The sequence below is a fragment of the Nansenia antarctica genome (genome assembly GCF_963989245.1).
Source record: "Nansenia antarctica genome assembly, contig: SUPER_16_unloc_1, whole genome shotgun sequence".
Lineage (NCBI taxonomy): Eukaryota > Metazoa > Chordata > Actinopteri > Argentiniformes > Microstomatidae > Nansenia > Nansenia antarctica.
The window spans coordinates 357,841-384,595 of NW_027663469.1; the positions used below are offsets into that span (position 1 = coordinate 357,841).

At 45.0% G+C, this 26,755-nt stretch overlaps 1 protein-coding gene across 1 annotated transcript in view; it reads right to left on the reverse strand.

Moving 5' to 3' along the window:
• The window catches only part of LOC308172272 (pre-mRNA-processing factor 40 homolog A-like), a gene marked incomplete at both ends in the record, with an annotated part of 36,441 nt that extends 10,072 nt beyond the window's left edge, over positions 1-26,369 (reverse strand). Inside the window, one exon of the mRNA XM_080550783.1 lies at positions 24,875-26,369. Within this exon, the coding sequence (XP_080406909.1) occupies positions 24,875-26,369 (1,495 nt within the window). The remainder of the gene's footprint in view (positions 1-24,874) is intronic.
• Between the last annotated feature and the right edge of the window lie 386 nt (positions 26,370-26,755).

The following is a 26,755-nucleotide window of genomic DNA, read 5'->3' on the forward strand; positions in this document are numbered from 1 at the left end:
CCATAAAAGAGTTTTACTGAAAAGAAAAAGGGAAACGGCTAGAAGCAATATATGAAATCTGTAGCTTTATGTCTATACACAGTAATGTATAAGAAAAAGGTTATTTAAACATGTGACAATGTGCTGTATGTTTCTACGTTGAACAGTTGTTGTAGAAAATGAACAAACAAATTAGTTTAATTAATTCTATTAATTAATTTCTATAATAAGTTGTTCTATGCTACTTGGAAGTTTTGAGTCATATTTCAACTTGTCTGATTGCGATGACATGATTTGTGATGAATATAGGTCAACTCTACAATTTTATTATTCATGTTAAATACATCTGCTGGAGAAGGAATTCCTCATGAACCCCTAAATAGGTTTGCTGACAAAATGGACCCTGGCTATAACTGTGAGGTCACAGTGTCTGAAGTTAGAATTCTTCTAAAACATAAGTGATTGATGACAACCATAGAACATGCAGCTGGAGTTCTAGAATCCAGCTAGAGTACACATGCCGTTCATTTACCTGCAATTCATCTGTGAAGAGCTAGATAGATAAACGTTATTCGTTCTTTTCCCCCAAAAAATCGAAGACATGAATCCTAGTGCGCCTATTCAATGGATGGGGTCGTCAACATTCAGTGGGGTCGGCAACATCTTCGTTAAGGATTTAGTGGAGACGTTCAACAGCAAGCACCTCTACGACACGTTCTCGGAGTTTGGGAGCATCCTTTCCTGCAAGGTAGCGTCTGACGCGAATGGTAATGCTAAAGGCTATGGCTTTGTGCAGTATAACACCAAGGAGGCTGCTGAGAGAGCGATTAAGAGACTCAACGGCACGTTATTGAACGGCAGAAAAGTGTTCGTCAGAAAAGTGTTCTTCCAAACGCGCAAAGAACGAGAGGCTGAACTCGGATCCAGGGCCGGAGAGTTCACCAACGTGTATGTCAAGAACTTCGGAGAGGATATGGACGACCGACGCCTTCAGGAGAGGTTTGAAAGATTTGGACCAGTCCTGAGTGTCCGTGCCTTGACCGATGACGCTGGTAAATCCATGGGTTTTGGATTTGTCAACTTCGCAAGGCATGAGGATGCCAAGAGGGCCGTTGATGAGATGAACGGCCAGGAGCTAAATGGGAGGCGGGTCTACGTGGGCCGTGCCCAGAAGAGAGGAGAGCGCCAGACTGTGCTGAAGCGCCAGTTTGAGCATATAAATCAGGGCCACAGGACCAGATACCAGGTGTGTGTGTATATGAACAAACATAATACTGTATCAGAAAGCTCATAATCTTGGTAAGCATTGTTGATGTATTTGAGGCATGAAAAACATCTTAGTAAAACACAGTTTCTCTCTACCAGGGTGTCAATCTTTATGTCAAGAACTTGCACGATTGTTTGGACGACAAGCAGCTGCACAAAGAGTTCTCCCACTTCGGAACAATCACCAGCGCAAAGGTGATGACGGAGGGCGGACGCAGCAAGGGATTCGGCTTCGTGTGCTTCTCCTCCCCCGAGGACGCCACCAAGGCCGTGACCGTGATGAACGGTCGCATCGTGGCCACCAAGCCCCTGTACGTGGCCCTGGCCCAGGGCAAGGAGGAGCGCCAGGCTCGCGCAACCAACCAGCACGTGCAGAGTACGGCCAGCGGCTGCGCCGTTCCCAACCCAGGCATCAACCCCTACCAGGTTGCTCCCCCACCTGGGTTCTTCATGGCGGCCATTCCACAGGCCCAGAACTGTGCTGCACCGGACTTCACCAACCAGCTGGCTCAGCTGAGACCCACTCATCTCCTAGACACACCTCCTCAGCACTTCCAGAACACGCCCACCAACGCCATGTGTCCGTCGGCTACCAGGCCTAAGACCTTCAACGTTCCCAACCCAGGCATCAACCCCTACCAGGTTGCTCCCCCACCTGGGTTCTTCATGGCGGCCATTCCACAGGCCCAGAACTGTGCTGCACCGGACTTCACCAACCAGCTGGCTCAGCTGAGACCCACTCATCTCCTAGACACACCTCCTCAGCACTTCCAGAACACGCCCACCAACGCCATGTGTCCGTCGGCTACCAGGCCTAAGACCTTCAACGCTATGAAGGCCACGCCCTCCCTGGTTCCCCCTATGATGACCTCTCAGCGCGCGGGTCAGTATATTTAGTGAAGTAATCCTGCCCCAAAGAGCACTATCCAAACATTTGCCATAAATATCCCTTTGATAATGATTATCTTCCCTCTCAGCTACCCAGGCCTTGAGAAAGCACCCTGCCAGTGCAGACGCAGCTACAGCACGGATGCACACTGTGCCCCGTAACAAGTACACAGCTGGTGTACACCTCCTGCAGCACATGGCTCCCCAGCCACAGATCCCCATGAAGCAGCCTGCTATCCATGAGGAGCTTCGGACTGACTCCATTTTGGCTGCCGTTCCCCATGAGGACCTGAAGCAAATGATAGGCGAGTCTATTTGTTTGTTTCAATGAATCCCCCATTAGGTTAGTATAATTACTGTTACTGATATTTATTCTCCCCCTCCCTCCAGGTGAGCGTTTCTCATCTATCCACAGCATGCACCCCATCGCTCCCAAGGTCACTGGCATGCTGCTGGAGATGGACAACTCTGACCTGCTCCGCATGCTGGAGTCTCCACAGTTCCTGCGCTCCAAGGTGGACGAAGCGGTCGCTGCGCTGGAGGCCCACTCATTCATTCATTCATGGAAGACCATTCATTCATTCACTGGGCTGAGGAGGCTGTACAGAAATCTGGCCACGTCCCAGTTTGAGTTTCAAGCGGCTAACGCGTAAAAAAGGAGACGCGGACTTTGAAACCTACTTCACCGATAACTATGCAAAACGAATAAATGACTTCATCACAAAATGAAATAGATTGACTCAGCTATGTCTAAAAAAAGGGTAAGCTGTACCTCGATGATGAATGTAAAAGCACTGGTTGGACCAGGCTACACGTGAACGCGCAAAACGGAGATTAGGGGTGAAAACCTGTCAACATTGGGATTTGAAAATAAGGGATATTTTCCCGAAAATAAGGGATATCCCTCGCACGCCCCCGGGCCGTCCCCACCCCCACCCCCACCCCCACCCCCACCCCACCGTCCACAAACCATACCCCTTACATTTAGACAAGGGTACACACAGTCAATCCTAACATCACCACTAGACAACCATAGGATACCTCGATGGAGCATGCTGGTCACTTGTGGGGGAAACATGCACTGATCAATGGGCGAACCACTGCCACGTGACCTATTTTGATCTACAAGGCTTCTCACTCCCTCTCTCTTATTCATACAATACGATATTACAATATATTAGAAATATTGGTTTTAACATTATGTTTTTTTTTTTTTTTTTTGTGCTTTGCATTCATAACATTATAATGTACCAGTGTGATTAAAATGCAATAGGAAACTATCAATTAAAATGTGGGTATGAACGACTGTCTGTGTTTTCTTTTTGTATAGTGTGTCAACACATTTTCGACCTTATCTGGACGTGTAGAGCACATCATATAATGTGCAACAATACTATGTGCAATATGACAACCCTTGTGTACATAAGGTTCAGATATAGGACTGCAAGCAGGATGCCATTTAATAAGTAACACCTTGACATTTTGTGTGGATATGCTCAGATCATAGTTCAGAATGACATACTACACATGATTGACAAAGAGACAAAGTAATTCATAATTAAATGAAAGCAATGAAGATTGAGAGCTGCTCGAATCTTAAAAGTGAGGCTAGCAGAAAATGGACCCTGATTCATTATGGTCGCAGTTGTGTGCACTGATCTCAAGTTAAGATTCCACCCATAGAACCCAAGGTATGGGCTCCAACTAATCATACCATTGCACAACCCTTTTTCAAAAGTATTCCTTTGTGCATCCATTCCAATTTAAGTCCACATGGGGGAGCTAGAGCATACTTCAGGAGAAGGGTGGGGCTGAAAAGGAAATAACATGATAGCATGATACCAAGACAGTTCACCTACATACACAAGTTGTTTCCTAACTCGGTTCTACTGTTTTTGGGCTTCCAGTTAACAAAATAACATGTAGCCTATGTTTTTAGTATAGCTCAACTTCACTATCCAAGGTTAGTGTGGTGTTCTCTCTGTGACCGTACTTCAAACTTCCTGTGATTGTGAAAAGAATACTCTGAGATTTACTGTATTTCTGCATTATAACTGCATTATTACAGAAGGTGAATTTCATACTTCACGGCTTTCATGATTTATTACTGTCTTTCCTGTGCACTCACAAATGCAATGTTGACCCAATGTGGGTGTGGCACATAATGTGCAAGTGTCCAGAAGTGTTCTAATTTTCAGTAGAAAATAACTTCACTGCAACTTTTGAAAATACATTTATTCTCTGGTATAAAAGATTAACAAACGCAGGAAAATCTTATAAAAACATGATTTAGTACATTTTTAAATCACTATTATGACCCTGAAAACATTTAACAGCTAAGCTGAGGCCTATTATAACACATTTTCAGTTCAAGCCAATGTCTTGGCAAAAATAGGGGTCCAATTCAATTACAATGTTTTTCATTATCAAACTGCATTTTGGGCCTTTCCTGATAACCATGTCAATGATGGCACGGGCTCTGTCTGCCCTTATCACTTTAGACATTACTGCCTCTGCTTCATGTGGATTCATCACTTTCTCTAGTTGAAGTTTGTCCAGTAGAGAGTCAAGATTTGGGCCTGATACTCCGTTCACAAACTTTGGCCGCACAGACGTCAGAGTGTCTGCTGCTGAAGATGTCTGACTGCAATCAGCCTGTGGCCTCTCCACTGATGCAGCACCTTGTATGGGAAACAAAAAGGGACATTCATCTAGTCTATGACGGTTGTGTTGTGCTATGTAGTCTATGACCAAACCAGTGTTGGTGAAGTGAAGACAGTTTTATGGCAGGTTGAAGTTCATCCGTTCTGCATTTACACCAGCTAATGATCAGCTAAGTCCTATTTCTTAAATCATCTTTAACCTTGAATATAGGGAGGGACTGATTCATTTCAGATCGGGGATACAAGATGAGTGAACTGACCAGGTATTATCCTGAACCTGACCACCAGACTTTAGGGTCAATTCCATTTCAATTCAGGAAGTCAGCTGAAAGTCTATTGAATTCTAATTTAAATTCCTCATTAAAAATAATGTTCATCTTCACAATACCTTCATGATTGAGTAATTAGCTCAACCAGATGGACTGGGCTAAAACTAAAATATCCAGCCTAGGGTGACAACATGATCTACAGAAACAGCTACAGAAACAATATTTGTACAGAATGTATCTCCACTCAGACTTATAATAGGTGAATTTAACTTAGAAACGTATTTTCTTTCTATTTCTATCTATTAGCACCGCCAAAGCCAGCCTGGCCTGGTTTACACACGTCCGTGAAAGTGAAAGTGAAACTAACAATTTCCCTTTATTTTCCATATTTCTACATAGTTCGTAATAGATAGTTGCATATTCAATGTTTTTTGTGTGTAACTAAACCAATTGCTGTTTGCTTCCCCAGCTTTTCCACATTGTTTTAATAAAATCATTTGGACAAGAGAAGTCACTTGTTTTGACAATTTCCATTCTCGACAACTTACATTTGATAAATTCCTCCAGTTCCACTGCCGGCTGGTTGTAGCCATTTGCCTTTAATACCTCAATCGCTACAGGGATGGCACCAGCGTCAGTGAATCGTGTGATTAAAAGTTTAACGATGTCAATAACATCCTTATCCTCCACATCGTTCTCGAAGATGCGCCGTTCCTGACCCTTCTGCGCGCGGTCGCAACGTTTAGATAAAAAGTTGCTGTTGTATAACTTTAAACATTGGATTAAAGAGATTATTAAGTGGATACAACTATATATTAAGCATTGTGTCCGTATTGAAATTGGAAAATGTAACCCTTGAGAACGAAACTTACAGAGCCATGCCTACATAACATGATGTGATGTTTAATGCTGAAACCCTAACTGACCTGCCTCTATTTTGCAACTTGCCTGCCTTGGCCCTATCAAAAAGAGCCTGAGTGTTCTACAGTGGCCTTCCCAATCACCGGATCTGAATCCAATAGAACACCTTTGGGATGTGGTAGAACGGGAGATTCACAACTTGAGAGTGCACCTGAAAAATCTATCAAGTCATGATGGACCAGAATCTCAAAGGAATGTTTAACATCTTGTGGAATCTATGCCACGAAGGATTGAGACTGTTTTGAGAGCAAAGGGAGGCCCCAGTATTACAGTAGTAGGCTATAGTGTTCCTAATAAAGTGAGTGTAGTAGCCAAAGCCACGGTGTGGTTTTATTGGACCATAGCGAAAGTGAGGTAATGCAGAAATGTAATTCATCTAAATGTGATGTAAATTTGACTGAATTCCTGCCAGTTTACATTAGGGATGCAACCTCAGCAAATATGTTCAAGTCAAGACTAAAAACCCATCTTTTTAATATTGCCTTTAAATGACTAAATAATTAAATTATGATTATCTAATGATTGGAGCACTTTGAGCTGCAACGTTTGCAGGAAAAGCGCTATACAAATAAAAAGTTATTATTATTATTATTATTATTATTATTATTATTATCTGTTTACTGTAGTTATAACAGTATTACAAAGCATTTGAGATGGGACAGTTCTGGTATTTTTGCCACCAAAATGCTAACTTTGATACACTTGGGTATCCATAAACCATAAAAGAGTTTTACTGAAAAGAAAAAGGGAAACGGCTAGAAGCAATATATGAAATCTGTAGCTTTATGTCTATACACAGTAATGTATAAGAAAAAGGTTATTTAAACATGTGACAATGTGCTGTATGTTTCTACGTTGAACAGTTGTTGTAGAAAATGAACAAACAAATTAGTTTAATTAATTCTATTAATTAATTTCTATAATAAGTTGTTCTATGCTACTTGGAAGTTTTGAGTCATATTTCAACTTGTCTGATTGCGATGACATGATTTGTGATGAATATAGGTCAACTCTACAATTTTATTATTCATGTTAAATACATCTGCTGGAGAAGGAATTCCTCATGAACCCCTAAATAGGTTTGCTGACAAAATGGACCCTGGCTATAACTGTGAGGTCACAGTGTCTGAAGTTAGAATTCTTCTAAAACATAAGTGATTGATGACAACCATAGAACATGCAGCTGGAGTTCTAGAATCCAGCTAGAGTACACATGCCGTTCATTTACCTGCAATTCATCTGTGAAGAGCTAGATAGATAAACGTTATTCGTTCTTTTCCCCCAAAAAATCGAAGACATGAATCCTAGTGCGCCTATTCAATGGATGGGGTCGTCAACATTCAGTGGGGTCGGCAACATCTTCGTTAAGGATTTAGTGGAGACGTTCAACAGCAAGCACCTCTACGACACGTTCTCGGAGTTTGGGAGCATCCTTTCCTGCAAGGTAGCGTCTGACGCGAATGGTAATGCTAAAGGCTATGGCTTTGTGCAGTATAACACCAAGGAGGCTGCTGAGAGAGCGATTAAGAGACTCAACGGCACGTTATTGAACGGCAGAAAAGTGTTCGTCAGAAAAGTGTTCTTCCAAACGCGCAAAGAACGAGAGGCTGAACTCGGATCCAGGGCCGGAGAGTTCACCAACGTGTATGTCAAGAACTTCGGAGAGGATATGGACGACCGACGCCTTCAGGAGAGGTTTGAAAGATTTGGACCAGTCCTGAGTGTCCGTGCCTTGACCGATGACGCTGGTAAATCCATGGGTTTTGGATTTGTCAACTTCGCAAGGCATGAGGATGCCAAGAGGGCCGTTGATGAGATGAACGGCCAGGAGCTAAATGGGAGGCGGGTCTACGTGGGCCGTGCCCAGAAGAGAGGAGAGCGCCAGACTGTGCTGAAGCGCCAGTTTGAGCATATAAATCAGGGCCACAGGACCAGATACCAGGTGTGTGTGTATATGAACAAACATAATACTGTATCAGAAAGCTCATAATCTTGGTAAGCATTGTTGATGTATTTGAGGCATGAAAAACATCTTAGTAAAACACAGTTTCTCTCTACCAGGGTGTCAATCTTTATGTCAAGAACTTGCACGATTGTTTGGACGACAAGCAGCTGCACAAAGAGTTCTCCCACTTCGGAACAATCACCAGCGCAAAGGTGATGACGGAGGGCGGACGCAGCAAGGGATTCGGCTTCGTGTGCTTCTCCTCCCCCGAGGACGCCACCAAGGCCGTGACCGTGATGAACGGTCGCATCGTGGCCACCAAGCCCCTGTACGTGGCCCTGGCCCAGGGCAAGGAGGAGCGCCAGGCTCGCGCAACCAACCAGCACGTGCAGAGTACGGCCAGCGGCTGCGCCGTTCCCAACCCAGGCATCAACCCCTACCAGGTTGCTCCCCCACCTGGGTTCTTCATGGCGGCCATTCCACAGGCCCAGAACTGTGCTGCACCGGACTTCACCAACCAGCTGGCTCAGCTGAGACCCACTCATCTCCTAGACACACCTCCTCAGCACTTCCAGAACACGCCCACCAACGCCATGTGTCCGTCGGCTACCAGGCCTAAGACCTTCAACGTTCCCAACCCAGGCATCAACCCCTACCAGGTTGCTCCCCCACCTGGGTTCTTCATGGCGGCCATTCCACAGGCCCAGAACTGTGCTGCACCGGACTTCACCAACCAGCTGGCTCAGCTGAGACCCACTCATCTCCTAGACACACCTCCTCAGCACTTCCAGAACACGCCCACCAACGCCATGTGTCCGTCGGCTACCAGGCCTAAGACCTTCAACGCTATGAAGGCCACGCCCTCCCTGGTTCCCCCTATGATGACCTCTCAGCGCGCGGGTCAGTATATTTAGTGAAGTAATCCTGCCCCAAAGAGCACTATCCAAACATTTGCCATAAATATCCCTTTGATAATGATTATCTTCCCTCTCAGCTACCCAGGCCTTGAGAAAGCACCCTGCCAGTGCAGACGCAGCTACAGCACGGATGCACACTGTGCCCCGTAACAAGTACACAGCTGGTGTACACCTCCTGCAGCACATGGCTCCCCAGCCACAGATCCCCATGAAGCAGCCTGCTATCCATGAGGAGCTTCGGACTGACTCCATTTTGGCTGCCGTTCCCCATGAGGACCTGAAGCAAATGATAGGCGAGTCTATTTGTTTGTTTCAATGAATCCCCCATTAGGTTAGTATAATTACTGTTACTGATATTTATTCTCCCCCTCCCTCCAGGTGAGCGTTTCTCATCTATCCACAGCATGCACCCCATCGCTCCCAAGGTCACTGGCATGCTGCTGGAGATGGACAACTCTGACCTGCTCCGCATGCTGGAGTCTCCACAGTTCCTGCGCTCCAAGGTGGACGAAGCGGTCGCTGCGCTGGAGGCCCACTCATTCATTCATTCATGGAAGACCATTCATTCATTCACTGGGCTGAGGAGGCTGTACAGAAATCTGGCCACGTCCCAGTTTGAGTTTCAAGCGGCTAACGCGTAAAAAAGGAGACGCGGACTTTGAAACCTACTTCACCGATAACTATGCAAAACGAATAAATGACTTCATCACAAAATGAAATAGATTGACTCAGCTATGTCTAAAAAAAGGGTAAGCTGTACCTCGATGATGAATGTAAAAGCACTGGTTGGACCAGGCTACACGTGAACGCGCAAAACGGAGATTAGGGGTGAAAACCTGTCAACATTGGGATTTGAAAATAAGGGATATTTTCCCGAAAATAAGGGATATCCCTCGCACGCCCCCGGGCCGTCCCCACCCCCACCCCCACCCCCACCCCACCGTCCACAAACCATACCCCTTACATTTAGACAAGGGTACACACAGTCAATCCTAACATCACCACTAGACAACCATAGGATACCTCGATGGAGCATGCTGGTCACTTGTGGGGGAAACATGCACTGATCAATGGGCGAACCACTGCCACGTGACCTATTTTGATCTACAAGGCTTCTCACTCCCTCTCTCTTATTCATACAATACGATATTACAATATATTAGAAATATTGGTTTTAACATTATGTTTTTTTTTTTTTTTTTTGTGCTTTGCATTCATAACATTATAATGTACCAGTGTGATTAAAATGCAATAGGAAACTATCAATTAAAATGTGGGTATGAACGACTGTCTGTGTTTTCTTTTTGTATAGTGTGTCAACACATTTTCGACCTTATCTGGACGTGTAGAGCACATCATATAATGTGCAACAATACTATGTGCAATATGACAACCCTTGTGTACATAAGGTTCAGATATAGGACTGCAAGCAGGATGCCATTTAATAAGTAACACCTTGACATTTTGTGTGGATATGCTCAGATCATAGTTCAGAATGACATACTACACATGATTGACAAAGAGACAAAGTAATTCATAATTAAATGAAAGCAATGAAGATTGAGAGCTGCTCGAATCTTAAAAGTGAGGCTAGCAGAAAATGGACCCTGATTCATTATGGTCGCAGTTGTGTGCACTGATCTCAAGTTAAGATTCCACCCATAGAACCCAAGGTATGGGCTCCAACTAATCATACCATTGCACAACCCTTTTTCAAAAGTATTCCTTTGTGCATCCATTCCAATTTAAGTCCACATGGGGGAGCTAGAGCATACTTCAGGAGAAGGGTGGGGCTGAAAAGGAAATAACATGATAGCATGATACCAAGACAGTTCACCTACATACACAAGTTGTTTCCTAACTCGGTTCTACTGTTTTTGGGCTTCCAGTTAACAAAATAACATGTAGCCTATGTTTTTAGTATAGCTCAACTTCACTATCCAAGGTTAGTGTGGTGTTCTCTCTGTGACCGTACTTCAAACTTCCTGTGATTGTGAAAAGAATACTCTGAGATTTACTGTATTTCTGCATTATAACTGCATTATTACAGAAGGTGAATTTCATACTTCACGGCTTTCATGATTTATTACTGTCTTTCCTGTGCACTCACAAATGCAATGTTGACCCAATGTGGGTGTGGCACATAATGTGCAAGTGTCCAGAAGTGTTCTAATTTTCAGTAGAAAATAACTTCACTGCAACTTTTGAAAATACATTTATTCTCTGGTATAAAAGATTAACAAACGCAGGAAAATCTTATAAAAACATGATTTAGTACATTTTTAAATCACTATTATGACCCTGAAAACATTTAACAGCTAAGCTGAGGCCTATTATAACACATTTTCAGTTCAAGCCAATGTCTTGGCAAAAATAGGGGTCCAATTCAATTACAATGTTTTTCATTATCAAACTGCATTTTGGGCCTTTCCTGATAACCATGTCAATGATGGCACGGGCTCTGTCTGCCCTTATCACTTTAGACATTACTGCCTCTGCTTCATGTGGATTCATCACTTTCTCTAGTTGAAGTTTGTCCAGTAGAGAGTCAAGATTTGGGCCTGATACTCCGTTCACAAACTTTGGCCGCACAGACGTCAGAGTGTCTGCTGCTGAAGATGTCTGACTGCAATCAGCCTGTGGCCTCTCCACTGATGCAGCACCTTGTATGGGAAACAAAAAGGGACATTCATCTAGTCTATGACGGTTGTGTTGTGCTATGTAGTCTATGACCAAACCAGTGTTGGTGAAGTGAAGACAGTTTTATGGCAGGTTGAAGTTCATCCGTTCTGCATTTACACCAGCTAATGATCAGCTAAGTCCTATTTCTTAAATCATCTTTAACCTTGAATATAGGGAGGGACTGATTCATTTCAGATCGGGGATACAAGATGAGTGAACTGACCAGGTATTATCCTGAACCTGACCACCAGACTTTAGGGTCAATTCCATTTCAATTCAGGAAGTCAGCTGAAAGTCTATTGAATTCTAATTTAAATTCCTCATTAAAAATAATGTTCATCTTCACAATACCTTCATGATTGAGTAATTAGCTCAACCAGATGGACTGGGCTAAAACTAAAATATCCAGCCTAGGGTGACAACATGATCTACAGAAACAGCTACAGAAACAATATTTGTACAGAATGTATCTCCACTCAGACTTATAATAGGTGAATTTAACTTAGAAACGTATTTTCTTTCTATTTCTATCTATTAGCACCGCCAAAGCCAGCCTGGCCTGGTTTACACACGTCCGTGAAAGTGAAAGTGAAACTAACAATTTCCCTTTATTTTCCATATTTCTACATAGTTCGTAATAGATAGTTGCATATTCAATGTTTTTTGTGTGTAACTAAACCAATTGCTGTTTGCTTCCCCAGCTTTTCCACATTGTTTTAATAAAATCATTTGGACAAGAGAAGTCACTTGTTTTGACAATTTCCATTCTCGACAACTTACATTTGATAAATTCCTCCAGTTCCACTGCCGGCTGGTTGTAGCCATTTGCCTTTAATACCTCAATCGCTACAGGGATGGCACCAGCGTCAGTGAATCGTGTGATTAAAAGTTTAACGACGTCAATAACATCCTTATCCTCCACATCGTTCTCGAAGATGCGCCGTTCCTGACCCTTCTGCGCGCGGTCGCAACGTTTAGATAAAAAGTTGCTGTTGTATAACTTTAAACATTGGATTAAAGAGATTATTAAGTGGATACAACTATATATTAAGCATTGTGTCCGTATTGAAATTGGAAAATGTAACCCTTGAGAACGAAACTTACAGAGCCATGCCTACATAACATGATGTGATGTTTAATGCTGAAACCCTAACTGACCTGCCTCTATTTTGCAACTTGCCTGCCTTGGCCCTATCAAAAAGAGCCTGAGTGTTCTACAGTGGCCTTCCCAATCACCGGATCTGAATCCAATAGAACACCTTTGGGATGTGGTAGAACGGGAGATTCACAACTTGAGAGTGCACCTGAAAAATCTATCAAGTCATGATGGACCAGAATCTCAAAGGAATGTTTAACATCTTGTGGAATCTATGCCACGAAGGATTGAGACTGTTTTGAGAGCAAAGGGAGGCCCTACCCAGTATTACAGTAGTAGGCTATAGTGTTCCTAATAAAGTGAGTGTAGTAGCCAAAGCCACGGTGTGGTTTTATTGGACCATAGCGAAAGTGAGGTAATGCAGAAATGTAATTCATCTAAATGTGATGTAAATTTGACTGAATTCCTGCCAGTTTACATTAGGGATGCAACCTCAGCAAATATGTTCAAGTCAAGACTAAAAACCCATCTTTTTAATATTGCCTTTAAATGACTAAATCATTAAATTATGATTATATAATGATTGGAGCACTTTGAGCTGCAACGTTTGCAGGAAAAGCGCTATACAAATAAAAAGTTATTATTATTATTATTATTATTATTATTATTATCTGTTTACTGTAGTTATATCAGTATTACAAAGCATTTGAGATGGGACAGTTCTGGTATTTTTGCCACCAAAATGCTAACTTTGATACACTTGGGTATCCATAAACCATAAAAGAGTTTTACTGAAAAGAAAAAGGGAAACGGCTAGAAGCAATATATGAAATCTGTAGCTTTATGTCTATACACAGTAATGTATAAGAAAAAGGTTATTTAAACATGTGACAATGTGCTGTATGTTTCTACGTTGAACAGTTGTTGTAGAAAATGAACAAACAAATTAGTTTAATTAATTCTATTAATTAATTTCTATAATAAGTTGTTCTATGCTACTTGGAAGTTTTGAGTCATATTTCAACTTGTCTGATTGCGATGACATGATTTGTGATGAATATAGGTCAACTCTACAATTTTATTATTCATGTTAAATACATCTGCTGGAGAAGGAATTCCTCATGAACCCCTAAATAGGTTTGCTGACAAAATGGACCCTGGCTATAACTGTGAGGTCACAGTGTCTGAAGTTAGAATTCTTCTAAAACATAAGTGATTGATGACAACCATAGAACATGCAGCTGGAGTTCTAGAATCCAGCTAGAGTACACATGCCGTTCATTTACCTGCAATTCATCTGTGAAGAGCTAGATAGATAAACGTTATTCGTTCTTTTCCCCCCAAAAATTGAAGACATGAATCCTAGTGCGCCTATTCAATGGATGGGGTCGTCAACATTCAGTGGGGTCGGCAACATCTTCGTTAAGGATTTAGTGGAGACGTTCAACAGCAAGCACCTCTACGACACGTTCTCGGAGTTTGGGAGCATCCTTTCCTGCAAGGTAGCGTCTGACGCGAATGGTAATGCTAAAGGCTATGGCTTTGTGCAGTATAACACCAAGGAGGCTGCTGAGAGAGCGATTAAGAGACTCAACGGCACGTTATTGAACGGCAGAAAAGTGTTCGTCAGAAAAGTGTTCTTCCAAACGCGCAAAGAACGAGAGGCTGAACTCGGATCCAGGGCCGGAGAGTTCACCAACGTGTATGTCAAGAACTTCGGAGAGGATATGGACGACCGACGCCTTCAGGAGAGGTTTGAAAGATTTGGACCAGTCCTGAGTGTCCGTGCCTTGACCGATGACGCTGGTAAATCCATGGGTTTTGGATTTGTCAACTTCGCAAGGCATGAGGATGCCAAGAGGGCCGTTGATGAGATGAACGGCCAGGAGCTAAATGGGAGGCGGGTCTACGTGGGCCGTGCCCAGAAGAGAGGAGAGCGCCAGACTGTGCTGAAGCGCCAGTTTGAGCATATAAATCAGGGCCACAGGACCAGATACCAGGTGTGTGTGTATATGAACAAACATAATACTGTATCAGAAAGCTCATAATCTTGGTAAGCATTGTTGATGTATTTGAGGCATGAAAAACATCTTAGTAAAACACAGTTTCTCTCTACCAGGGTGTCAATCTTTATGTCAAGAACTTGCACGATTGTTTGGACGACAAGCAGCTGCACAAAGAGTTCTCCCACTTCGGAACAATCACCAGCGCAAAGGTGATGACGGAGGGCGGACGCAGCAAGGGATTCGGCTTCGTGTGCTTCTCCTCCCCCGAGGACGCCACCAAGGCCGTGACCGTGATGAACGGTCGCATCGTGGCCACCAAGCCCCTGTACATGGCCCTGGCCCAGGGCAAGGAGGAGCGCCAGGCTCGCGCAACCAACCAGCACGTGCAGAGTACGGCCAGCGGCTGCGCCGTTCCCAACCCAGGCATCAACCCCTACCAGGTTGCTCCCCCACCTGGGTTCTTCATGGCGGCCATTCCACAGGCCCAGAACTGTGCTGCACCGGACTTCACCAACCAGCTGGCTCAGCTGAGACCCACTCATCTCCTAGACACACCTCCTCAGCACTTCCAGAACACGCACACCAACGCCATGTGTCCGTCGGCTACCAGGCCTAAGACCTTCAACGTTCCCAACCCAGGCATCAACCCCTACCAGGTTGCTCCCCCACCTGGGTTCTTCATGGCGGCCATTCCACAGGCCCAGAACTGTGCTGCACCGGACTTCACCAACCAGCTGGCTCAGCTGAGACCCACTCATCTCCTAGACACACCTCCTCAGCACTTCCAGAACACGCCCACCAACGCCATGTGTCCGTCGGCTACCAGGCCTAAGACCTTCAACGCTATGAAGGCCACGCCCTCCCTGGTTCCCCCTATGATGACCTCTCAGCGCGCGGGTCAGTATATTTAGTGAAGTAATCCTGCCCCAAAGAGCACTATCCAAACATTTGCCATAAATATCCCTTTGATTATGATTATCTTCCCTCTCAGCTACCCAGGCCTTGAGAAAGCACCCTGCCAGTGCAGACGCAGCTACAGCACGGATGCACACTGTGCCCCGTAACATGTACACAGCTGGTGTACACCTCCTGCAGCACATGGCTCCCCAGCCACAGATCCCCATGAAGCAGCCTGCTATCCATGACCAGGAGCTTCGGACTGACTCCATTTTGGCTGCCGTTCCCCATGAGGACCTGAAGCAAATGATAGGCGAGTCTATTTGTTTGTTTCAATGAATCCCCCATTAGGTTAGTATAATTACTGTTACTGATATTTATTCTCCCCCTCCCTCCAGGTGAGCGTTTCTCATCTATCCACAGCATGCACCCCATCGCTCCCAAGGTCACTGGCATGCTGCTGGAGATGGACAACTCTGACCTGCTCCGCATGCTGGAGTCTCCACAGTTCCTGCGCTCCAAGGTGGACGAAGCGGTCGCTGCGCTGGAGGCCCACTCATTCATTCATTCATGGAAGACCATTCATTCATTCACTGGGCTGAGGAGGCTGTACAGAAATCTGGCCACGTCCCAGTTTGAGTTTCAAGCGGCTAACGCGTAAAAAAGGAGACGCGGACTTTGAAACCTACTTCACCGATAACTATGCAAAACGAATAAATGACTTCATCACAAAATGAAATCGATTGACTCAGCTATGTCTAAAAAAAGGGTAAGCTGTACCTCGATGATGAATGTAAAAGCACTGGTTGGACCAGGCTACACGTGAACGCGCAAAACGGAGATTAGGGGTGAAAACCTGTCAACATTGGGATTTGAAAATAAGGGATATTTTCCCGAAAATAAGGGATATCCCTCGCACGCCCCCGGGCCGTCCCCACCCCCACCCCCACCCCACCGTCCACAAACCATACCCCTTACATTTAGACAAGGGTACACACAGTCAATCCTAACATCACCACTAGACAACCATAGGATACCTCGATGGAGCATGCTGGTCACTTGTGGGGGAAACATGCACTGATCAATGGGCGAACCACTGCCACGTGACCTATTTTGATCTACAAGGCTTCTCACTCCCTCTCTCTTATTCATACAATACGATATTACAATATATTAGAAATATTGGTTTTAACATTATGTTTTTTTTTTTTGTGCTTTGCATTCATAACATTATAATGTACCAGTGTGATTAAAATGCAATAGGAAACTATCAATTAAAATGTGGGTATGAACGACTGTCTGTGTTTTCTTTTTGTATAGTGTGTCAACACATTTTCGACCTTATCTGGACGTGTAGAGCACATCATATAATGTGCAACAATACTATGTGCAATATGACAACCCTTGTGTACATAAGGTTCAGATATAGGACTGCAAGCAGGATGCCATTTAATAAGTAACACCTTGACATTTTGTGTGGATATGCTCAGATCATAGTTCAGAATGACATACTACACATGATTGACAAAGAGACAAAGTAATTCATAATTAAATGAAAGCAATGAAGATTGAGAGCTGCTCGAATCTTAAAAGTGAGGCTAGCAGAAAATGGACCCTGATTCATTATGGTCGCAGTTGTGTGCACTGATCTCAAGTTAAGATTCCACCCATAGAACCCAAGGTATGGGCTCCAACTAATCATACCATTGCACAACCCTTTTTCAAAAGTATTCCTTTGTGCATCCATTCCAATTTAAGTCCACATGGGGGAGCTAGAGCATACTTCAGGAGAAGGGTGGGGCTGAAAAGGAAATAACATGATAGCATGATACCAAGACAGTTCACCTACATACACAAGTTGTTTCCTAACTCGGTTCTACTGTTTTTGGGCTTCCAGTTAACAAAATAACATGTAGCCTATGTTTTTAGTATAGCTCAACTTCACTATCCAAGGTTAGTGTGGTGTTCTCTCTGTGACCGTACTTCAAACTTCCTGTGATTGTGAAAAGAATACTCTGAGATTTACTGTATTTCTGCATTATAACTGCATTATTACAGAAGGTGAATTTCATACTTCACGGCTTTCATGATTTATTACTGTCTTTCCTGTGCACTCACAAATGCAATGTTGACCCAATGTGGGTGTGGCACATAATGTGCAAGTGTCCAGAAGTGTTCTAATTTTCAGTAGAAAATAACTTCACTGCAACTTTTGAAAATACATTTATTCTCTGGTATAAAAGATTAACAAACGCAGGAAAATCTTATAAAAACATGATTTAGTACATTTTTAAACCACTATTATGACCCTGAAAACATTTAACAGCTAAGCTGAGGCCTATTATAACACATTTTCAGTTCAAGCCAATGTCTTGGCAAAAATAGGGGTCCAATTCAATTACAATGTTTTTCATTATCAAACTGCATTTTGGGCCTTTCCTGATAACCATGTCAATGATGGCACGCGCTCTGTCTGCCCTTATCACTTTAGACATTACTGCCTCTGCTTCATGTGGATTCATCACTTTCTCTAGTTGAAGTTTGTCCAGTAGAGAGTCAAGATTTGGGCCTGATACTCCGTTCACAAACTTTGGCCGCACAGACGTCAGAGTGTCTGCTGCTGAAGATGTCTGACTGCAATCAGCCTGTGGCCTCTCCACTGATGCAGCACCTTGTATGGGAAACAAAAAGGGACATTCATCTAGTCTATGACGGTTGTGTTGTGCTATGTAGTCTATGACCAAACCAGTGTTGGTGAAGTGAAGACAGTTTTATGGCAGGTTGAAGTTCATCCGTTCTGCATTTACACCAGCTAATGATCAGCTAAGTCCTATTTCTTAAATCATCTTTAACCTTGAATATAGGGAGGGACTGATTCATTTCAGATCGGGGATACAAGATGAGTGAACTGACCAGGTATTATCCTGAACCTGACCACCAGACTTTAGGGTCAATTCCATTTCAATTCAGGAAGTCAGCTGAAAGTCTATTGAATTCTAATTTAAATTCCTCATTAAAAATAATGTTCATCTTCACAATACCTTCATGATTGAGTAATTAGCTCAACCAGATGGACTGGGCTAAAACTAAAATATCCAGCCTAGGGTGACAACATGATCTACAGAAACAGCTACAGAAACAATATTTGTACAGAATGTATCTCCACTCAGACTTATAATAGGTGAATTTAACTTAGAAACGTATTTTCTTTCTATTTCTATCTATTAGCACCGCCAAAGCCAGCCTGGCCTGGTTTACACACGTCCGTGAAAGTGAAAGTGAAACTAACAATTTCCCTTTATTTTCCATATTTCTACATAGTTCGTAATAGATAGTTGCATATTCAATCTTTTTTGTGTTTAACTAAACCAATTGCTGTTTGCTTCCCCAGCTTTTCCACATTGTTTTAATAAAATCATTTGGACAAGAGAAGTCACTTGTTTTGACAATTTCCATTCTCGACAACTTACATTTGATAAATTCCTCCAGTTCCACTGCCGGCTGGTTGTAGCCATTTGCCTTTAATACCTCAATCGCTACAGGGATGGCACCAGCGTCAGTGAATCGTGTGATTAAAAGTTTAACGATGTCAATAACATCCTTATCCTCCACATCGTTCTCGAAGATGCGCCGTTCCTGACCCTTCTGCGCGCGGTCGCAACGTTTAGATAAAAAGTTGCTGTTGTATAACTTTAAACATTGGATTAAAGAGATTATTAAGTGGATACAACTATATATTAAGCATTGTGTCCGTATTGAAATTGGAAAATGTAACCCTTGAGAACGAAACTTACAGAGCCATGCCTACATAACATGATGTGATGTTTAATGCTGAAACCCTAACTGACCTGCCTCTATTTTGCAACTTGCCTGCCTTGGCCCTATCAAAAAGAGCCTGAGTGTTCTACAGTGGCCTTCCCAATCACCGGATCTGAATCCAATAGAACACCTTTGGGATGTGGTAGAACGGGAGATTCACAACTTGAGAGTGCACCTGAAAAATCTATCAAGTCATGATGGACCAGAATCTCAAAGGAATGTTTAACATCTTGTGGAATCTATGCCACGAAGGATTGAGACTGTTTTGAGAGCAAAGGGAGGCCCTACCCAGTATTACAGTAGTAGGCTATAGTGTTCCTAATAAAGTGAGTGTAGTAGCCAAAGCCACGGTGTGGTTTTATTGGACCATAGCGAAAGTGAGGTAATGCAGAAATGTAATTCATCTAAATGTGATGTAAATTTGACTGAATTCCTGCCAGTTTACATTAGGGATGCAACCTCAGCAAATATGTTCAAGTCAAGACTAAAAACCCATCTTTTTAATATTGCCTTTAAATGACTAAATAATTAAATTATGATTATATAATGATTGGAGCACTTTGAGCTGCAACGTTTGCAGGAAAAGCGCTATACAAATAAAAAGTTATTATTATTATTATTATTATTATTATTATTATCTGTTTACTGTAGTTATATCAGTATTACAAAGCATTTGAGATGGGACAGTTCTGGTATTTTTGCCACCAAAATGCTAACTTTGATACACTTGGGTATCCATAAACCATAAAAGAGTTTTACTGAAAAGAAAAAGGGAAACGGCTAGAAACAATATATGAAATCTGTAGCTTTATGTCTATACACAGTAATGTATAAGAAAAAGGTTATTTAAACATGTGACAATGTGCTGTATGTTTCTACGTTGAACAGTTGTTGTAGAAAATGAACAAACAAATTAGTTTAATTAATTCTATTAATTAATTTCTATAATAAGTTGTTCTATGCTACTTGGAAGTTTTGAGTCATATTTCAACTTGTCTGATTGCGATGACATGATTTGTGATGAATATAGGTCAACTCTACAATTTTATTATTCATGTTAAATACATCTGCTGGAGAAGGAATTCCTCATGAACCCCTAAATAGGTTTGCTGACAAAATGGACCCTGGCTATAACTGTGAGGTCACAGTGTCTGAAGTTAGAATTCTTCTAAAACATAAGTGATTGATGACAACCATAGAACATGCAGCTGGAGTTCTAGAATCCAGCTAGAGTACACATGCCGTTCATTTACCTGCAATTCATCTGTGAAGAGCTAGATAGATAAACGTTATTCGTTCTTTTCCCCCCAAAAATTGAAGACATGAATCCTAGTGCGCCTATTCAATGGATGGGGTCGTCAACATTCAGTGGGGTCGGCAACATCTTCGTTAAGGATTTAGTGGAGACGTTCAACAGCAAGCACCTCTACGACACGTTCTCGGAGTTTGGGAGCATCCTTTCCTGCAAGGTAGCGTCTGACGCGAATGGTAATGCTAAAGGCTATGGCTTTGTGCAGTATAACACCAAGGAGGCTGCTGAGAGAGCGATTAAGAGACTCAACGGCACGTTATTGAACGGCAGAAAAGTGTTCGTCAGAAAAGTGTTCTTCCAAACGCGCAAAGAACGAGAGGCTGAACTCGGATCCAGGGCCGGAGAGTTCACCAACGTGTATGTCAAGAACTTCGGAGAGGATATGGACGACCGACGCCTTCAGGAGAGGTTTGAAAGATTTGGACCAGTCCTGAGTGTCCGTGCCTTGACCGATGACGCTGGTAAATCCATGGGTTTTGGATTTGTCAACTTCGCAAGGCATGAGGATGCCAAGAGGGCCGTTGATGAGATGAACGGCCAGGAGCTAAATGGGAGGCGGGTCTACGTGGGCCGTGCCCAGAAGAGAGGAGAGCGCCAGACTGTGCTGAAGCGCCAGTTTGAGCATATAAATCAGGGCCACAGGACCAGATACCAGGTGTGTGTGTATATGAACAAACATAATACTGTATCAGAAAGCTCATAATCTTGGTAAGCATTGTTGATGTATTTGAGGCATGAAAAACATCTTAGTAAAACACAGTTTCTCTCTACCAGGGTGTCAATCTTTATGTCAAGAACTTGCACGATTGTTTGGACGACAAGCAGCTGCACAAAGAGTTCTCCCACTTCGGAACAATCACCAGCGCAAAGGTGATGACGGAGGGCGGACGCAGCAAGGGATTCGGCTTCGTGTGCTTCTCCTCCCCCGAGGACGCCACCAAGGCCGTGACCGTGATGAACGGTCGCATCGTGGCCACCAAGCCCCTGTACGTGGCCCTGGCCCAGGGCAAGGAGGAGCGCCAGGCTCGCGCAACCAACCAGCACGTGCAGAGTACGGCCAGCGGCTGCGCCGTTCCCAACCCAGGCATCAACCCCTACCAGGTTGCTCCCCCACCTGGGTTCTTCATGGCGGCCATTCCACAGGCCCAGAACTGTGCTGCACCGGACTTCACCAACCAGCTGGCTCAGCTGAGACCCACTCATCTCCTAGACACACCTCCTCAGCACTTCCAGAACACGCCCACCAACGCCATGTGTCCGTCGGCTACCAGGCCTAAGACCTTCAACGTTCCCAACCCAGGCATCAACCCCTACCAGGTTGCTCCCCCACCTGGGTTCTTCATGGCGGCCATTCCACAGGCCCAGAACTGTGCTGCACCGGACTTCACCAACCAGCTGGCTCAGCTGAGACCCACTCATCTCCTAGACACACCTCCTCAGCACTTCCAGAACACGCCCACCAACGCCATGTGTCCGTCGGCTACCAGGCCTAAGACCTTCAACGCTATGAAGGCCACGCCCTCCCTGGTTCCCCCTATGATGACCTCTCAGCGCGCGGGTCAGTATATTTAGTGAAGTAATCCTGCCCCAAAGAGCACTATCCAAACATTTGCCATAAATATCCCTTTGATTATGATTATCTTCCCTCTCAGCTACCCAGGCCTTGAGAAAGCACCCTGCCAGTGCAGACGCAGCTACAGCACGGATGCACACTGTGCCCCGTAACAAGTACACAGCTGGTGTACACCTCCTGCAGCACATGGCTCCCCAGCCACAGATCCCCATGAAGCAGCCTGCTATCCATGAGGAGCTTCGGACTGACTCCATTTTGGCTGCCGTTCCCCATGAGGACCTGAAGCAAATGATAGGCGAGTCTATTTGTTTGTTTCAATGAATCCCCCATTAGGTTAGTATAATTACTGTTACTGATATTTATTCTCCCCCTCCCTCCAGGTGAGCGTTTCTCATCTATCCACAGCATGCACCCCATCGCTCCCAAGGTCACTGGCATGCTGCTGGAGATGGACAACTCCTGCTCCGCATGCTGGAGTCTCCACAGTTCCTGCGCTCCAAGCGGTCGCTGCGCTGGAGGCCCACTCATTCATTCATTCATGGAAGACCATTCATTCATTCACTGGGCTGAGGAGGCTGTACAGAAATCTGGCCACGTCCCAGTTTGAGTTTCAAGCGGCTAACGCGTAAAAAAGGAGACGCGGACTTTGAAACCTACTTCACCGATAACTATGCAAAACGAATAAATGACTTCATCACAAAATGAAATCGATTGACTCAGCTATGTCTAAAAAAAGGGTAAGCTGTACCTCGATGATGAATGTAAAAGCACTGGTTGGACCAGGCTACACGTGAACGCGCAAAACGGAGATTAGGGGTGAAAACCTGTCAACATTGGGATTTGAAAATAAGGGATATTTTCCCGAAAATAAGGGATATCCCTCGCACGCCCCCGGGCCGTCCCCACCCCCACCCCCACCCCACCGTCCACAAACCATACCCCTTACATTTAGACAAGGGTACACACAGTCAATCCTAACATCACCACTAGACAACCATAGGATACCTCGATGGAGCATGCTGGTCACTTGTGGGGGAAACATGCACTGATCAATGGGCGAACCACTGCCACGTGACCTATTTTGATCTACAAGGCTTCTCACTCCCTCTCTCTTATTCATACAATACGATATTACAATATATTAGAAATATTGGTTTTAACATTATGTTGTTTTTTTTATTTTTTTGTGCTTTGCATTCATAACATTATAATGTACAATTGTGATTAAAATGCAATAGGAAACTATCAATTAAAATGTGGGTATGAACGACTGTCTGTGTTTTCTTTTTGTATAGTGTGTCAACACATTTTCGACCTTATCTGGACGTGTAGAGCACATCATATAATGTGCAACAATACTGTAACCAGGGAGTAGCTAAAAGGACTGTAGAATTTAGGAAGGGCTGGTTATCTAACTAACTCTGAGCTAAATAGGCAGTGTAGGAGGATACAGGCAGGGGGCGCCAGCAACCCTTTAGACTAGCAGTACTATCGTTAGCATTAGCATTAGCATTAGCATTAGCATTAGCATTAACATTAGCTAACAGACGACTAAACACACAGTAACGGTATCCCATATGAACAAACACATTTATTTATACAAATTATACACATCCCAAATATACTCCCTCCCCGCCGGCCACACACACACTCACTCACTCACAGTATCTGGCCTGAACAGGCTTAGAGTCCCGGACTGAAAGGAGCGCGTTGAGGCCTGGTTGGAGCTCGTATGTGCTTCGAGGAAGGTAGCAGACAAAGGGGGGGGGTGACGTAGCAACTCGAAGGGAAAGGGGCTTCTTCGTAGTCCACGACGAGGTGTGAAGGGCTCAGGTCCGGGGGTCCACGGTAAGCTCCGGTGGAGTCAGCGGTCGGTCGCAATCCACTCGTGGAGGCGACGGCTCTGTCCAGCTTGGGTCTCGCTTGGTCCAACGTTAGCAGCCGGCTGCTGGCAAGGCTGGCTAACGGGGACACAGCTAAACGGGCTATCACAGTTGTGAACTCAAGAATCACTCTTCAGGTCTTCAGCTTCAGCACGGTGTGCGTGTTACTGACTCCGCCATCTTAGATCGACTTCTCGTTTTCTCTGCTTCTTCTCACTCTCGTTACTCTCATCACTCTGACGCACAGACCACTTCCGTCGCTATATATACACCAACCGAACATACATCCGGTCACGTACGCAGCATCCGGGTCACGGACACACCCCGGATATACTACGTCATCAAACATATACATAAACATTACAATAACAATACATACACTTCACGAAAACGTACATGAATAGTATGGAAAATAATAAAGTAAATAACAGGGGCAAAATAGGGCTGATTTGGGGAAACTAACTGGCTCTAAGTTGTGGGCCTTCATAACAGCCGCCCCATGAAACCCTCGGTTTCATTTAACTAGGGAAGGCACACTGGCTAGGCTGCTCTAAGCAGCGTGAGGTAGGAGGTGATAGTGTCCTTCGTAATTTGAGGGAGCTCAATCAGGCGTGCCACAGGTCGGGTGTAAGTGCGACCACCAACGTCCACGATGGCCGTCCGCACCCTTCCATCCGGACCCGGCAGGACCTTGGTCACTCTGCCTGTCTGCCAGGCGGCGCGTGGAAGGGACTGGTCGATCACCAGTACCACGGCACCTTCGGACAAGTTGTCTCTCTCCCTCAGCAGAGTCTTCTGCTTCTCCTCGTCCTCCTCCTTCTCCAGGGCGCGGATGTGCTCCTCGAAGCAGATCAGAGCGTCTTCCTTGTCCATGTTCTGCAGCTCCTCGCCCTCAGCGAAGGTGGGGTTGTCCAGCAGGTACTGCTGGGCCTCGGACCAGGTGGTGCGGTAGGTGACGTTGGCCATGTTGTCCAGAATGTTCTTCAGCGCCTCCCAGTTCCTCTTCCTGAGCTGCTTGGCTTGTTCCTTCTCCTTCTTAGCCAGGTAAAAGAGGACGTCTTCATAGATCTCAAGCCTGTCTCTCTCTGGGACACAGCTCCAGACGTCCAGCTCTGCAAACATCTGCTCTGCTTTCTTGTATCTGGTGGTCGAGGACATTTTGTCATGGTTCTCCAGGAATCGCTGATACGTCTCTTTAGACTCCTTGTACTTGATCCTGACCTCCTCCTCCGTCTGCACCTTGTAGGCATTAAACGCTTGCTTCTTCTCACTCAGCTTGGGCAGGGCGCTGTAGCGTGGGTCGTTGACGATCATTTTCATGGCTTGCTCCCATGACGCGTTGGATGAAACACCCTTCTCCTTCAGAAACTCTTTGAAGGCCTGCTTGGCCTCCTCCTTTGTGTTCCACTTGTACGTTTGCTTCGCCAACTCCGGCCTTTCCTCCTTGGAGGCGTCTACAATACTGGCTGAGACTTCCATGGCTGACGTGTCCTCGACGGAGTTGACGGGTGCGTCAATGCTGACCTCGGCCACGTGAGGGTGCATGGCCACCTGCAGGTGTTCCTCGGCAACAGCTGTTGCCGCCATGGCCTCCATGTCCATCATGGTCGCCATGGTAGCAGCAGGATCAACCTGAAGAGTGGGGACGGGGGCGGTGCCAGGAGCTGCAGCTTCTACCGTCCCATTCTCCTCCGCTTTGATCATCGCTTCCAGATCTTCCAGCTCTTTGGGCTTGGTCCACCGGGACTCCTTAGTCTGGGAGTTGTAGTAGTAAGGCTTTCCCGTGTCAGACTTGTACTCCTTCCACGGGCACTTAGACAACATTTGCTCAGCAGGAGATTTCAGGTCGTCTGGTTTCTCCCATGAGGACTGTTTAGTCTCTGTGTTGTAGAAGTAGGTCTTCCCATCCAGAGACTTATGCTCTGTCCACAGAGACTTCTTCTTTGGTTGGTCATCCTGTGGTGAACCATTTGTGGTACTAACTGTTCCAGGTGCACTGGCAGCAATAGATTCCACTCCAGGCGGTCCTGTTGGCTGCATCGCTGCAGCTGGCATGTGATGGGGCATCATCATCCCGGGCATCATGGGTGGCATCATGCCTGGCATCTGTCCCATTGGTGGCCCCCCCATAGGTGGCATCATGCCGTGCGGCATCATACCCGGGGGCATAGGAGCCATGGTGGGGGGCCTCTGCCCCATAGGGGGCATTCCCATCGGTGGGTAATGAGGCGGCATTCCAGGAGGTCCCATCATGTTGACTGAACAGTGAGCGTCCAGACTTGGCCACTCCGCAATAACGTGCGATCTGGTTGGTTGGTTTGCTTCTTCGGTTCGGACATGGAGGGATGACGTAGCTCTCCCGTCTCTATCTCTCCACTCGGTAGCGCCTTGGAGGACCCACCCAAGCGCAGTCTTAACAGCCATCGGGCAGCCTCGTGGTCCTCTCAGCGGAGGACGGAGCGACACGATCAGTGCAGCGTTGTCCGAGCCGATGAGAAGGGTTGGCTCCGCTCCTTCTATCGGATGTAGGTCTACTCGCCGTAGGTGGGAATATCTTGCGCGTAATCTCTCCAGGGGGTAGTCGTAGCGGGAGAGCGCTAGCTGGTCTGCGGTGAAGACATTCCGAAGCCGATATCTGT